At 34.7% G+C, this 15,586-nt stretch overlaps 3 protein-coding genes across 5 annotated transcripts; 1 reads left to right on the top strand and 2 right to left on the bottom strand.

Moving 5' to 3' along the window:
* The first annotated feature begins 262 nt into the window (after positions 1 to 262).
* LOC110606683 (NAC domain-containing protein 2) lies at positions 263 to 1,980 on the top strand. Its single transcript, XM_021745606.2, has 3 exons — positions 263 to 562; positions 648 to 922; positions 1,273 to 1,980. The coding sequence occupies exons 1-3, from the start codon at positions 403 to 405 to the stop codon at positions 1,699 to 1,701; spliced, it is 864 nt and encodes a 287-aa protein (XP_021601298.2). The 5' UTR covers positions 263 to 402; the 3' UTR covers positions 1,702 to 1,980.
* A 3,681-nt stretch (positions 1,981 to 5,661) lies between these two features.
* On the bottom strand, positions 5,662 to 9,759 carry LOC110606161 (replication factor C subunit 3). The gene is made up of 10 exons (XM_043953068.1): positions 9,299 to 9,759; positions 8,640 to 8,856; positions 8,225 to 8,304; positions 7,973 to 8,132; positions 7,312 to 7,393; positions 6,791 to 6,920; positions 6,615 to 6,678; positions 6,462 to 6,530; positions 6,212 to 6,306; positions 5,662 to 6,058 (listed from the first exon to the last, which is right to left on the bottom strand). The coding sequence occupies exons 1-10, from the start codon at positions 9,672 to 9,674 to the stop codon at positions 6,021 to 6,023; spliced, it is 1,311 nt and encodes a 436-aa protein (XP_043809003.1). The 5' UTR covers positions 9,675 to 9,759; the 3' UTR covers positions 5,662 to 6,020.
* Positions 9,760 to 10,935: 1,176 nt separating this feature from the next.
* LOC110606552 (aspartic proteinase Asp1) lies at positions 10,936 to 14,771 on the bottom strand. 3 transcript variants are annotated; one of them, XM_021745406.2, is made up of 10 exons: positions 14,627 to 14,771; positions 14,258 to 14,498; positions 13,152 to 13,269; positions 12,837 to 13,063; positions 12,386 to 12,619; positions 12,149 to 12,287; positions 11,849 to 12,043; positions 11,631 to 11,703; positions 11,468 to 11,555; positions 10,936 to 11,367 (listed from the first exon to the last, which is right to left on the bottom strand). In XM_021745406.2, the coding sequence occupies exons 2-10, from the start codon at positions 14,467 to 14,469 to the stop codon at positions 11,280 to 11,282; spliced, it is 1,374 nt and encodes a 457-aa protein (XP_021601098.2). In that variant the 5' UTR covers positions 14,470 to 14,498; positions 14,627 to 14,771; the 3' UTR covers positions 10,936 to 11,279. The 3 variants fall into 3 exon arrangements, with proteins under 3 accessions (XP_021601098.2, XP_043809001.1, XP_043809002.1); XM_043953066.1 differs by having other exon boundaries at positions 14,258 to 14,662; XM_043953067.1 differs by having other exon boundaries at positions 10,936 to 11,555; positions 14,258 to 14,662.
* Between the last annotated feature and the right edge of the window lie 815 nt (positions 14,772 to 15,586).

Here is a 15,586-nt window from a genome sequence, read left to right as displayed (position 1 = left end):
CCCTTTATTTTTTTTTCATCCTGGAAAAGTTATATTCTCGGTGGTTATTCTCTGTTTACACTTTACAGTATCTCTGCACAAGAGTCCAAAATACTTGTTGTAAGCAGTGACAAAATCCTCCATGTGGGCTATCGACATACACGCACGCACCCCCACTTAAGATTTGGCCACGTGTCCCGGCTGCTGTCATGGGAAAAAAAAATAAAAGGGAAAACTTTATCAACCACGTGTATTCTAGAAATCACGTCTGCCCTGTGTCGTCCACCATTTTCCCCCTATAAATTCACGGCCTTCCCTTGCATTCTAAGTTTGCGAGAGAGAGATAGAGAGATTCAGAGAGAAGATCAAAGAGTAGCAGGTGTAGTCGACTAGTCGAACAGAGGAAAGGTAGAAAGGTCAAAAATGGCAGCAGCTTTGGATTTACCTCCAGGATTCAGGTTCCATCCAACAGACGAGGAGCTTGTGATTCACTACCTCTGCCGCAAATGCGCGTCTCAGCCTATTGGAGTCCCAATAATCGCCGAAATCGATCTCTATAAGTACGACCCGTGGGATCTCCCAGGTGAATTTATTTTCGCACTTTTTAAATCTAAGGGGTTTACAGATATATTTCGGGGGAAGATTACAATTGCTTCGTGTATTTACAGGTTTGGCTCTGTATGGAGAAAAGGATTGGTACTTCTTTTCACCTAGGGAGAGGAAGTACCCAAACGGATCGAGGCCGAATCGAGCCGCGGGGACCGGCTACTGGAAGGCTACGGGAGCAGATAAGCCAATTGGGCTGCCGAAGCCTGTTGGTATCAAGAAAGCTTTGGTTTTTTACGCAGGGAAAGCTCCCAAAGGAGTGAAAACAAATTGGATTATGCACGAGTATCGTTTAGCCGATGTAGATCGCTCGGTTCGCAAGAAGAACAGCTTAAGGGTATAATAGCCATTTTAATTTTCATTTCCACCGAAAATTAGGGGTAGTTTCGACATTCTATTGCATGAACATGATTCCAAATTCGCACGTGGAGGCCAAATGACTCTTTTAACCTTCCTAAAAAATCCTCTCTGGTATTGTCCATTGAAAGAATTGCTCAATTACACAAGCCTCCAATGATGCGTTAAATCATGTGATGGCGGTGATTGTAGTTCTTGAGTGGTTGGGCCCCACCTGAGTGAAATTCAACTGGCTAATTGCGTTGATAAATATTTATTATGCTTTCGGATTCTGATTATGGTACACGCTACGAATCATTCGCCGAATAACCGATTTTGATTTTGTTGCAGTTGGATGATTGGGTGCTCTGTCGCATATACAACAAGAAAGGCACAATTGAGAAGCAAGGGCAAGTAAGCAACCGGAAATTGAACTCGCCGGAAATAATGGAGGATACGAAGCCGGATATTAGAGCACCTTTCCCTGATCCATCATCGGCGACGGGGACCGCAAACGATTACGTGTACTTTGATACGTCCGATTCAGTACCGAAGTTGCACACGGACTCGAGCTGCTCGGAGCACGTAGTATCGCCGGAGTTCACGTGTGAGGTGCAGAGCGAGCCAAAGTGGAAAGACTGGGGGGACGTAAATGCCCTGGATTTCTCATATAATTACATGGATGCCAGCCTGGACAAAACGTTCGCGTCGCTGTTTCAGGGAAATAATCAGATGTCACCGCTACAGGATATGTTCATGAACCTACAGAAGCCGTTTTGAGCCAAATGCGGATCTAGTGGGAGTGTTTGACTTGATAAAGCAATCGAACGGTAACACGAGACTGAAAGTCTATGAGTGTGCCGTTGGAGAGAGAGAGTAAAGAAGAAATTCGTTCACCAAATGTGAAGGACCTATTTGGGTATAGCAAAAAGGAATAGAAAGTATAGCCGCCTTGTTATGTACATATGGTTGGATTTGTAATTTGAATTTTGACCTTTTAAGGTAGCTTTTGTAGTTTTATTTAGAATAATTATTAATTATTTAGAATCCTTTATTTAATTATACTCTTCTCTCATTAATTATATTGGTAATTTATTAATAAGTATTAGTTAGAAGTTATTAATTATACATTGGGATCAGTAAAAGTTTGTTTTATTATTATTAAATATATCCATCTCAAACATAATTAATGACTAAAAAATTAGTGGTTAAGTAAATGTTTTTTTTTTTTAATTTCATTGTTTGAAGTTTTTATTTAGGAAATATTGAAAGTTGATATTCTATTGCCTAATCTAGTGGACACTGAATAATTTTTATGCCTACTTATCTCGTAGGCTACTCTGGCCATTGAATGTGAGTGTTTGAAAGATGGTGATGGTTAGGTTATAATCCACCAACTACTCGATAGCTACAAATTATTTGGTATATCGTATGGTTTCCTTCTCCGCAAGGGTGGATTTTACCATATATAATTGAAGAGAAAATTAAAATTTTTAAGTAAAAAATATACACGTACATAAGTTGTCAATTTAAATCAAAGTAGGTTATAATTATATTAAAATTAAATTATTTTTAATTATTTAAAAAAACTTTGATAATTAAATTAAATCAAATTAAAATTAAATATGAAACATTATAAAAAGCGGACTAAAACTTACATAAAGTTCTGATTTTGATTACAATTTTCCTCGAATTCAAAAACTATAGCCAAGTTGGTCAGGCTATAACCAAGGAAGTGAAGTTTTAATCATTATTTTAGCAATGTCAGTATGGGAATTAACCCTTTAAAAATAATGTTAAGGTGATTTATTTCCTTAAATAACCTCATAATCCACTCTCACCGTAATCTCTTCGTTTAACTTCAAACAACTATTAAAAGAATTAAAAATTAAAAATGAAGATTTGAATATCATATTCCGTTCTAACATAGATTAATTTTATTTATGTGTCTGAACAAAAATATTACATAATAATTAAAAATAGAATTGAATAAAAAAGTAAATGGGTATTTGTTTATAATCATTTTATATTGATAAAAATTTTTATTTAAATTCGATTTATTATGAATTTAAAATATATACAAATAGATCACTTCTAATTTTTCACGTAGGCCATTGCTAAGTTATTGCTTTTCTTGGTGAATAGAAAATTATGTTTTATCATGTCACATTCTTAATAAAAATTTTGATATTTAAGTGAAAACAAGAACAAGTGTTCATGCTCTTTTATATATAAACTTGATAATGTACATTTCATTATGATATTAATCTATACAATATTTAATGTATAATTAAAAAATAATTAAACTGTTAACATTTATTAGAATACCTAATAATTAATTTTCTAGGTTTATAGACCATTGTCAGAGTACAATGTAAATAGATTATATCAAAACCATGAACTTGTTATATCAATGTTTTAATTTATGGTATAAAGCATCTTGCTTTCAATTTTTCATGTGCATGGCCATACCCTACTAATTAATTTATAATTTTTCAGCTAACCAAACAATAGGTTACTCTCATGCTAGGGCCACCTACATTTTATTTAGTTTCTACATTACCAATATTCATATTTAAAATAAAACTGTAAAATATAATTTAAACTATTTTTTTATTTCAGAGCTAAGGTTACCGTTAAATAGAAATGAGAAAAGAGATTAATATTGGTAAATAATATTAAATAGAAATAAAATATCATATAAAATCTTGACTGCAAAAAAATCATCTGTTTAATTTGCTTGTCTTTATGTATGTATGAAGAAGATAGACCGAATATGATCTGCCAAGAACTTAATATCCTTAATAATACCTTGAACTTAGGTCGGTAGAGAGACATTATCAATGACATCAATGGTGTTTTGAGAGTCTCATTCAATACAAATATTAGTAAAACTTAAATTTTTTACAAGCAAAATAACCTCCCTACATGTCAAGAATTCCAACGTGAAGATATATGAAATAGCAGAGTGCCTTCTACAGTTCCAAGTCAAAGTATTTCCTATATTATCGCGAGCTACTACCACTATAGACCCTATCTTCTTCCTATTGTCAACACTAGCATCAAAAGTTATTTTAATGGATGCAATAAGAGGTAGAATCCAACCAATTGGACGATTTCTCAAAAGCGATCTGGTTGGTTCTTGAGTAAAAGTAGCAATTTGAAAGTTTTGCTAACGATGGACTGCATGGAGGATACTTTCAGCTAGAGGTAGCTGTTGGTGTTTAAACACATGGAGATTCTTGCATTTCCACAAATGTCATATCAGGAAAATAAAAAAGGATAAGTCATCCGAGTTGTTACCTTAACCAATTATATAGTATGAAATTAAAGTCCAAAAATTCCTCGTAGAGTGATTTGGGAGCATAAATGATCTCAATTGAAAGGGAGAGTGAAGCCAAAACTAAATTGTTCTTGAGCACTTAAAGAAAAGATATGGATAAGTTTCCGGTTTCTCCACAGAAAAGACAATTCTATGATATATGAGAGAGTACTCAGTGTATATTTTCTATAAGTGGCAGGCATTCTCTCGTATAAGTTCAAAGGAAATTATGTAGTTTTGGAAGCACATTTACTTCCTGAATATATTTCCAAAAAGAAGTAAGATTCATCGATGAATCTGGACCAGGACCTGCATTTGAACTTGTAGAGATTCTATTAGTAATGGATTTAGCAATATAATAACCAAATCGTACCTTATACTGGCAATTTCTTATGTGATGCCAAACCAACTTGTTTTCATCTCTAATCATAACAATTGGGATGGAAAGGATATGAGGAATATCATTTGGATGAAAATTCATTTTAATCTGATTTTGATTCTAAGAGTGGTGTTGGTAGTTAATGAGTTGAAAATCCATACTATGGAAGGATCATGGTTCGAAAAAAAATTGGGCAATCGGGAAAAAAGCTCTAGGTCCTAGTTATCTTCTTTATAGAAAATTAAGCAGCTATCATTCACTTGTCAACGTATTCCTTTATTAATAACTTATCTGCCGCAAAAAATACTTCTCCATCATTCACTTACCAATTTTTCTTTTATTAATGACTTGTCTGCCTCAGATAATACTCTTCCAATCTGAAAAAGGATTGATGCCCAATTTAGCTTGAAGGAAAGATGAATAATTTTTACTTTTGAGCACCCTGATTAGAAAAGAATGTGATTCCAAAAGAAGTTTCCACCTTTATTTAGCAAATAGAGCTAAATTAAAAGTTTTTAGGTCTTTAAAGCCTAAACCACCACTTGACTTTGATTCACAAAGTTGATTCAAGCATGTCATAGCCCATCTGCACTCTTAATATCTTATAAATTATGAATATAAATTAGTAAACCAGCAGATCTTACGAATATATAGTATAATATCCAAACATGTCATAGCTACACACTTAATAAAATGAAGGATTTAGGAATATATATTTACATTCCTATTTGAGATTTAATTAATTAGACCTTTAAATTAAGGTCAGAACCTATTTAGTGTCTGAAATAATAATAATAATTAGTTATATTTATATCATAGATGATTTGTTAATAAAACAAGTATTCTCACATTTATTACTAATTACATTTTAATTTTTCTGTTCTAAATCTTAAAAAAAATGATAAAATTAATATCAATTATTTTTTTATTTTTCAATTTTACCTTTATTTCTACTAAATACAATAAGTACTGTTATTTTACTTCTCTTTTTGAATTATTTCATTTTTCTATTGATGGGAAATTATTGAGATTGAAGTCATTAGATGAGAAAATTGTAATATAGTAAAAGTATTCAGATCAAGCATAAAATGCCCTTGCGGAACCCAAAACAATCTGGGGCAAGAACAATGATTCTCCAACCCTGCAGCGGAAGGGGCAAGATCATCAAGGGTAGCTTAGAGTCAGGGCTGAGGGACGCCTCCTCGAACTACCATAATGCACTACCCTCCACCAAGTTTCTTCTTTTATAGGTGGCAAGCAGTTCACTATGGCATCATTCCCTGTTCGCTTTGATTATGCCTCGATAGTTGGATATTCAGTTTTTTCTCCAATCGGGTTTTGAGAGAATTAAAATGGAGGTAGTGGTAGAAGTTAACAAAAGCAGGAGTGGAGAATCTCCTAGCGAAATGCGAATTCGTCCATAAGCTGAAGAATTACTGTTTTAAATAATAGATTAAAAGCTTTCAATCAGCTAAGCTCTACACTCTTAAACATGGATGACTCGAGTTATTGCACACGCAAAATTCAACTGTACTGAGCTGAAATCAGCAATTGAAATGGCAAGCACAAATAGCTTGTCAACTACTTACCAGCAGCAGCAACCAGAGCAGATCGAGCCCGCGTGAAAGAAGCAATAAGTGACCCCAATTGCAACTTATCATTGCACCCAAAACTCAACCTGTACCTGCGGATTGTTTGCAAATGCCACAAATTAGTTCAATCAAGACCTCGATAAGTCTATTCTTACCTTCTTTTTTTATTTTTTCTCTTTTGGTAGGCTTGTTACATAACAATTTGGGATAATTGCAAATAAAACAAGAGCAAGACATGGCCACATACTCTATATCAGCCATGTCATTGATCAAATGAATTCTGACATCTGATGGCATCTTAATCTTGAAAACAAACCTGATTAGAATAATTCAGTGGAGAACATGTCAATTAATGCAAATTCACAGAAGTTGATGCCCAAAATTATTGCACAACACTTACATAGTCACTTCTCTCACAATATCCACCAATGCTAATCCTTTCCTCATCTTGATTTCAGAAATTCCTACAGAACAATGAGCACAAAACCAATAAAAGATACAAAGACCAATCATATTCTGCACTTCCATAACTAATATGAAACAACGGCATTATATGAAGAACATATTGTTGAATACGTTTGAAACTTTCTGCAAATGATTCATTTAGAAGCCAGTAAGATATTTGCTCAACGTCTCTGGGCAATGGATTTCCAGTGCAAAGGTATACAGCTTCTTCTGTAATTTGCTGAGAAGCCATGTGTGTTGACTGCATAGATCAGCAAAAGGGATTAAGGAGCCCATTTTGAATTCATTAACACAAGATGGCCAACAGGAACCATAATGTGATTGGCCATAACGATTATTTTACCCTTTCCCTTCCTTTCTAAAGGTTAAATTTCACATTTAATACATAATCATGTTAAATGGAGAGACAGAGAGAACGAGAGGAAAATCACGGAAGTTCTTCCCTACAACACATGCAAAAAGACTATAAAATACTGATATTTTCAACTTCAACCAAGAAACTCTATTCAGAAACAGAGATATTAACTTCCCTTGGTTGCAGATGTGAAAAATAAAAGTAGTCACCTTTTATCACCCAAGCATGTGTGAGGAATACATATGAAGGAGCACAAAAGGGAAAAATATATTAGAACCTGTAATATGTTCAAGGCCTTCCTCATATCACCATTGCTAAGTCGTACAAGTGCTTGCAAGCCACTTTCAGGTACATCAAGCCTATTTAGAGAAAGAGAGGCAGATGTTCAAAGCATTACTGGATAACTTCTAAGAAACAGGCCAAATTAAAACAGTCAGCACTTCTCTAAGGCAACAGATTATTCCTTTTCCTGTATAAACTCAAAAACAGGTCATCACTCCCATTAACTGTTCAAATGATTCAAAACAAGTGGCCCGAAAAAACAAACCCAGTTTGACACCATGCAAGTAAGCTACCAATCTCCACAACACCCTTCGTAGTTTAACTCCCTTCCATTTCTCTAACCCCATCACAATCAAGTCCACATACACTTTTATATGCATGCCCAAATGTTAGGAGAAAACAGCATGCATACATTGGATCAACAATGTGGAATAGTAAGTTATGTGTCTTTCAGCCTTCAAACAAAAACTTCATAAAAGCAAAATAAATTGTTATTTAATTATAGAAAAGGCTACCCTAATAAAAGAAGATGGACCATCTATGGTGCTTCAAAATAGGAGGTACCTAAACCTGGCACAAACCAAAGGCACCATCCTGTTTACACAGTTAAAATATACGTAGAAATCTAAAAAAGGACAAGAAACAGAATCTCCTACCCTTCAGCCTCTATAACATGTTTAAGTCGTTCAGTAACATGTATAGGATCGAGAGGAGCAAATCGAAATCGAGTACATCTAGATTGCAGTGCCGGAATAATTTTGTTCACATGATTGCAGATGAGTGCAAACCGAGTGTTCTTGGTGTATTTCTCAATCACTACACCACAAACAAGCAGAATATACATCAGTGCACAATAAATAACAAGGAGATGGGAGACCCAAAAGACAGTGATGAGTAACAATCAATACCTCTACGCAGGGCAAATTGGGCATCTTTAGTCATGGCATCTGACTCATCTAGTAAGACCAACTTTACAAATGACTTTGTCCTGTAAATAATAAAGCCTTTGTAATAAGCTACAATTGTAAAGAGCCGTTGAGCAGTACTTTCAGCCCTCAAATCAATTCACCTCAGGCAGCACATTCAGAAAATTGAAAGCAAGAAGAAACTATTGCTCTGTTAGATACTAAATAAGAATAAAAGCACTAAAATAATCACATATAATAGATTATCATTATTATGGCCAGGGAAAGAGTTCAACTCATTTGTGAATGTGACCACAAAGTCGAAAAATTATCAAAGCAAGTCGACTGCTACATTTCATGAAATTACTTGGAGCTTCATAACAAGAGCCACACTGTAGAGCAACATATAAAAGCTTACCCAAATGAGAAGCTCTGAGTGCTAGCAAAATCTTGTATCTGCTGTCGCACTACATCAATTCCCCTGTCATCTGATGCATTCAGCTCCAAGATCATATTATGGTACTGTGCCCCATACAGTTTACGTGCAACAGCAAGAATAGTTGATGTTTTTCCAGTGCCAGGAGGGCCATACAGTAGGAGGTGGGGCAATCTGTTTTCACTGGTAAGCCTATCAACTACCCAACCAAACAAAACAAAAATTATGATATTACTGGAGAGACATTATAACACAAAATACAAACAACAATATTCAATCTTCTTTTGATTGGATTATTCAACAACACAGTTCCATGGTTAACTTTTTCTCATTTATTGGGTAAGCAACATCCAAATCATTACACACTCAAAAGTGCAAAGATTATAAATTTTTTATCTTGAGTTTTCTTGGCAGCCAACCAGGAGGGGAGAAAAAAGGCACATTCACCAGCCAAAACGGAAAGGATGAGTAAATTTAGAGGAATAACACATTTCGAAAACAAGTTCGAAATCTTTTAACTCTACTTCTGAAACTTCTTATCAACTGATTGAAGAATTCGAAGAGCTTAATAGGCACGCATATACAATTATAAACATATACAGTGAAAACCCTAGAGGAAAAGGAGAACAGAAAATAATTACTGGTATCAACAATGTCGCGATGAGCAGCTACGTCGGCGAGTGACTGAGGGCGATACTTCTCCACCCAGGGAGTGGCTTTAGCATCAGGCGTAGTGCCAGCAACGACGACGTTTTTGCCCTTGTTTGATTTCAAGGAATGGTTTTGATTACGGTTCTGGTTCTCATCTTCGTCAATGTCCATAAGAGATACCACCTCTGTCATCTTTTCACACACTCTCGCTATCTGTCTAGCCGGAGAATTCAAGTTCAGGATCCCTCGACTGAGATTTGAGAAGCAGCAAGAGCACTGAGCACAGCGGGTAGGAGGTTTCGCTGATGGCGCCAAGCTGATTTTGAGGCAGGTGCCGAACTGGGTGTGGGCTTTTAGTAGTTCCATTTTGGGTCAATCGGAGCTTTTATGGCCCAATAGACCTTATTGGGCTGACTCTGCGAACCTTGAGAAAAATTTTAAATATTAATGATATGGCAATTTTCATGGATGGTTTATTTTTAAAATATAAAAGTTTAAAAGTATTTATAAATTTTACGTAGAGTAATATTTTTATGGAAAATTATAAAATTACTAAATTAATTAATAAATAATAATATTTCATAAACCATATAAGGATATAGGATTTCTTATAAATAATAAAAAACATTTTTTGCATTAATAAAAAAAATTATATGTTTAATATTGAATTAAATGATTCAATGCTGTTAGACTGAAGTTAAATTAAACCATATAAGGATATAGTAGTTCTTCAGCCAAAAGAATGAACTGAAGAACTGCGCAACCACATCTCTGGGCGTAAATGAACCACCTGAAATATTGTTATCATCCATGTGGTCTCAAAGCAAATTTCCTACACATTCCCTTCAAATAAGAGCTTAATGCATGCCCTCCATATTTGGTAACAAATACATGCTATGGTCTCCAAATCCTCTAAAAGACCTTTTCTCGCAAGGTCCTGTCCACCATTGTTTAAAAGATACCCAAAACAGGAAGTACTCAATAAAGAAGAAAAAACCCATATCTCCCAAACTGAGTGACAATCACGGCACAGGTGAATCTCTAATTTTGGGGAGGAGCACAACAAACATTACTTAGGATAAGAAGGAAGTTGCTGGTGAAGTGTAACCCAAATTGAGAGAATATTAAAAAAACTATAAGTTCAATTTATCTCATTTTTTTCTATAAAATTTCTTTTTTTTTATATATATATAACCTAGTATAACCATGACCAACGAAACATTGAAAGGAAAATAGTATCTTTTGTTTTGTTACTATGATGGACATGGGCCACCAAAACGACTGCTAAAAAAGGCAGGTGCTAGCTGTTGCACAGACATGTTAAAGTAGGTCATCGTAAAGGTTGTTTGACAAAGAAGTTGAGTTAGAAAAGCACTTTTTTAGGGAAAAAAAAAATACTTCTAATGCTGTTAAAAAAATTTGAAAAAAAAAACTATTTTGTTATTTCATGTTGTTATGATTAAAATATACCAAAAATCTCTGAAACATGACTTTGGGAGACAAAAAGCAACTCCTTTCTCTCGGTTCTGACACAGATGTCATTAGATGGCACTGGAAACTCTAGTGACAATGGATCAATGATAAGATAGAGTGATGTGACCGTTGATGCATATTGTCCTCAACAGAATACAGAAAGGACAGTCTGAATTTTACATGTAATTGATGACAATCATCAACAGAACAACTGTTTGATCTCTTACTGGTGTTATGCAATAGTAACGAATTTGCACAGTAACAGAAGTAACTGAATCAATTTATACCACCTCGTCTATAACTCTCACTAGAAGCTACAGTGCCATAAATTTGTAAGCAATGCTGTGTATGTGGGATCAGACAATTACATGTATTGTGAAGACTACAGAACACAGAAGAAGAACAACATTAAAATTTGTAAACCTGAGTGACTGAAATGTATGTGTATTTACTATGTATAATGCCATGAAACTATTTATTCTTTGTCCATAATTGTCTTCATACTCTGGATGGACAGTGCCCGTCTAGGATAACATAATTAGTTGCAAAAGGCTGACAAAGACCTTCATTATTATCACGGTCAACACTGTCAATAATCATAAACAAAAACAAAAAAAATCCCAGTGAGAGAGTCCTTCAGCAAAATTGCATGAAAGGAAGAATATCACTAGAGAATAGTTCAGGACTTGGGAAGTCTGTCACAATTTGCAGCGACCCAGCCGATCTGATGATTAACATTGTCATATATCACCAGTTTATCTTGTAAAAAAATGTCTGCACAACAAATATGTGAAAAGCTCGATGTTAGATCATAATTAACAACTTAACTACTCTATTGAGATCTCTTACCTCCAATTACTTCGATATTTCCTAGTCCTACTTCAGTGCCATTTAGAATCCCCAAGCACACATTTCCATTTTTCTGAAAGAGAAGTAGTTGTTACTTGTTAGATGTGTGTTAACTGCAGGGAACAAATAAATGGTTTCTAGAGATGCTTTATATTCAATATTCATGTTCTGAAGCGTTACTAACTTCAGTTAACATGTGCATTTCAGTTGGTCCTCACCGTGACAATAAGATAACCTTCAGGTGGCAACTGCAGCTGAACATTCTTAGATTTTGTAAAGCTTAGTGACAAGGGCTTGAAGTAGCTCTTCACATCACTAACAGATTTGAAGGGCTTTGCACCTTTCCAGCAGATAGAGAGGGCCTTCTCCTCTGGTGCGTCTTTTAGAGGCTTTCCAGAAAGATCTTTCCTTATCTGAGACAAAAATAAGTTATTTTTCCAGCAACAGAATTTCTAACCAGATTTTCCTGTATCCAAGTTTGTGACTCAGAGAAATACTCATTCTTATTCATATCTCACCAAATTAAGTGTGGCTTGGTATAACTGGGCACTGAAGTAAGTATAAGAGCTCCCACTATCAAAAATCAATTCTAGTCCCTTCATTCCTGAGGGCTTTCCGTCAAAAAGAAGTTCTGCTGGTCCTGATGAATAGTGTTTTCTGAATAAGAACATCAAGAAAGAACTCCATTTAGATTAATTATATGCATGAAAAGGTAAGCATATAGATATGTGAAAGCCCAGTAACAGAGCTCTTACTCCAATGAACTGCGGATCATTGGCGTCCAACTGATTCCTGAAGAAGGGATAAAATGATCTCCAAAAAATAAAAATCCTCCCCCCAGCCTGCTCAAACAGTGTCCAATAACATTCTTTACTATACCTAGGGTTTGCAATTGTGAAATAAAGCTTGTTTTGCCATTGCCAAGGCCAAGGACCCCTGATGTGGAAGGAGGTGGAAGTGGGCCTGGATTCTTTTGATCATACCCACACCTACAGGCAAGATGATCATCATGCATCATAAACAAAATATCACAGTAGTCACTAGGCAATTTAATCAAAGAACTATAAAGGTAACAACTTTTGATCCTTCACATGCTCAAGCTATTATGAAACTGATAAACTTGTTGCTGAGTAATTATTTACTAATTCTTTTGATGATATGAACAATGTCTTCATCAAAATCAAATGCTGAAAGTCCGATACCTACCCAAAGGCCATTAGAGGTCTGAGGAGAGAACCATTCATTAATTTTAGGAGAAAATGGTCTAAGACCAGCACACCAAGAGATGAACCATCATCAGCATACTGAACCTCATAATCGCATTGATCATTAGAAGACTCGCACTGAAAGCTTCCTCCAGAGTGGATGGCGCTGCATAAGGGATCAGTACAAGGCACTAGATTGTTTTTTGGCTTGTAAAGGTGATCAAGAGGCTGCATTAATGAGCATATGTAAGTACAGTAGGTATAACCATGAAGAGAATCTGTTGGAAGTGTTATAATTTTTATCTAGCACATTTACCTTTGTACAACCAGTGCAAGGTGCATCACATTGGACCCAAGTAAGGTCACTACCAGTATCAATATCTAATTCGAAAAGCTTGGGGGGATTGCCAATACTGAGTGACACAGAATAGTACCTGCAAATTGGGAAAAAAAATTGGAAAAAACATTCCACTTCAGTGGCATATTTCAATCCCTGAAAAAAAAAAAAGAATCACATATAATCCACAAATTGGACAAAACTGAGAGATTTGGACAGGAATAAAAGATCAACATCCAAATCAGAATATCAAGAACTTGATCCTTCCATTCATCTAAAGGACACAGTAAGTGAAATTAAGAAATGACACTCATGCTTCACTCAATATGAAACAACTCAGCAAATTATTTACTATTCTATGTGAGGATCATACGCTTATGGGTAAAAAAAGTAAAAGAATTTTAGATGAGGAGACTGCTTACTGCTTCACAAACAGTATTTTCTCACTGTTATTTTAGATCCCAACTTGGCAAAAATAGGTTCTTGGGTAATTTTATTTTCCTGCAATATATGCATTCATCTTAGGTCTCTTCCTACTAGAATCTTTTGCATGTCTAATCAGCCAATCTGAAAAAAGGTAATGCAGAAGACCTAATACAATATTTTCTTGTTTTGCTTAGAGGACTATTATCTTTTACTCCTATTAAAAACCAGTTTCCCCCCTCTAATAAATTCTCCGTTATCCACTGAAAGACAAACAGAGAAAATTATTTTTGGACAAATGGGATGAAATAATTTGTCAAGAAACTAAACAAAATAGAAAAACGGGTATTTTTTTACCAGAATAATCCATGAAATTGAATATGAGACCGAGAAAATGATATAAAAATCATTTTAATACAACATCCCACAAGTATTAATTTAATTCTTTTTAGAAAAAAGACACCGTTAAAATGTTGCAAAAGAAAAATCATGGAAACGATGGAATTCAGTTGCAAACTAATTGGAACAGACCAAAACTAACCAAACAAATAACAAGAAATTACAGAGAAACAAAAGAATCACACAAGAATCCACATCGAACTAAGATTAAAAGAGAAGAAAAACAAAAGACTAAAAATGCATTCCAGTAATCAAAGAGATACCCAAGAGGATAAACATTTCCAGCAACGGGAAGAAGAAGAGAGGAGCCGAAACTAGCAGCCACGGTCGGCTGGGTTGACTTTTTCTTGTTGGATGTGGGTGTTTGACTAGCCGCAGAGGAAGAGCCCTGGAAATTTGCAACCAATACAATAAAGAAGAAAGCCGTCACTGAATATGACAGTGACACCCTTCTTCTCTTGCTTTTCTTTTCCATCTCTTCGAGTCTTTATAGGATTTCTCGAGCTGTTTCCCAAAAGATTTCAAGATTTCAAGTCATCAACGGATAAAGCAACAAAAAAAAATTTGGAGAAAACGAGAGAGAGAGAGAGAGAGAGAGAGAGAGAGAGAGCGAGCTGAGGAGCAAAGTCTACCAAGTTCTGCAGTCTCGCTGCTTGATAGTTGATATCAAGTTTCGGCAAACGCGGCCGAGCCCATGTATTTTAAAGATAGCAAGACGTCGTCGTTTAAACTGGAATTATCGCAGAAACGGAGTGACAGTTGGATTGGCGCTAGGGCCGCGTCTAGAACGCGGGTGTATTTGGTATGAAAAGTCTAGATTACCCCTAACTAACTCATCGAACTTGAGCGTATGGTAGGGCAAAATTGTCTGGTGGATATGAGCGCTGTATCTTATTTAAATCGAGAAAGGACGAGGAAAATGAGGTTGGGGTTTTAAATGATGGGGCCCAATGTGATTTGGACTTTTGTCGTTTTGTATATTTTTTTTGTTTTACAAATTGGGGGAAAAAAATTATGTGCCTATTAAATCCCTAATTTATTTTCCACTAACATTCTGACTTCATATTTATATTGAAATCGACTTATTTTATTTTTTTTGTAAATATTTAAAATTAGTTTTTTTAGAATAACAATGCAAAAATACTTTTCTAAATATTAATAAAAAATTTAAAAAAAATTCTGAATTTAAACTGAAAATTTTAAAATAATTTTAAAATTTAAAGGCATTTTTAATATATTCAATTAATACATGTAAAGTTTTGATTAGAAGATGGTTAAAGACTTTGGAAAATTCAAAAAAAATAAATTTTACTAAATATTAGAAGATGGTTAAAGACATTCTGACTCTCATAAGTTTACAGAGTTTTCCAACTATTGAAAAAGAAATTTTTGTTACTCTTTCATTTTCCCTTACCAAATATTTATTGCTTTTTTTATTTAAAAAGTAAAAAATAAAGACCGTTTTAATAAATCATGTTGTTTAACGATCCAAAATGTTAAAATGAGTCTACAAATCAGTAGATTTGTGGTTTCAAATCTTATAATTAAAATTGATTTTACTAAATATTCTAATAATTTGGAATACTTTTCAG

The sequence above is a fragment of the Manihot esculenta genome, chromosome 18 (genome assembly GCF_001659605.2).
Source record: "Manihot esculenta cultivar AM560-2 chromosome 18, M.esculenta_v8, whole genome shotgun sequence".
In the NCBI taxonomy this organism is placed as follows: domain Eukaryota; kingdom Viridiplantae; phylum Streptophyta; class Magnoliopsida; order Malpighiales; family Euphorbiaceae; genus Manihot; species Manihot esculenta.
Note: the sequence above shows the minus strand (reverse complement) of the source record. Positions and strands in the feature narration are given on the sequence as shown.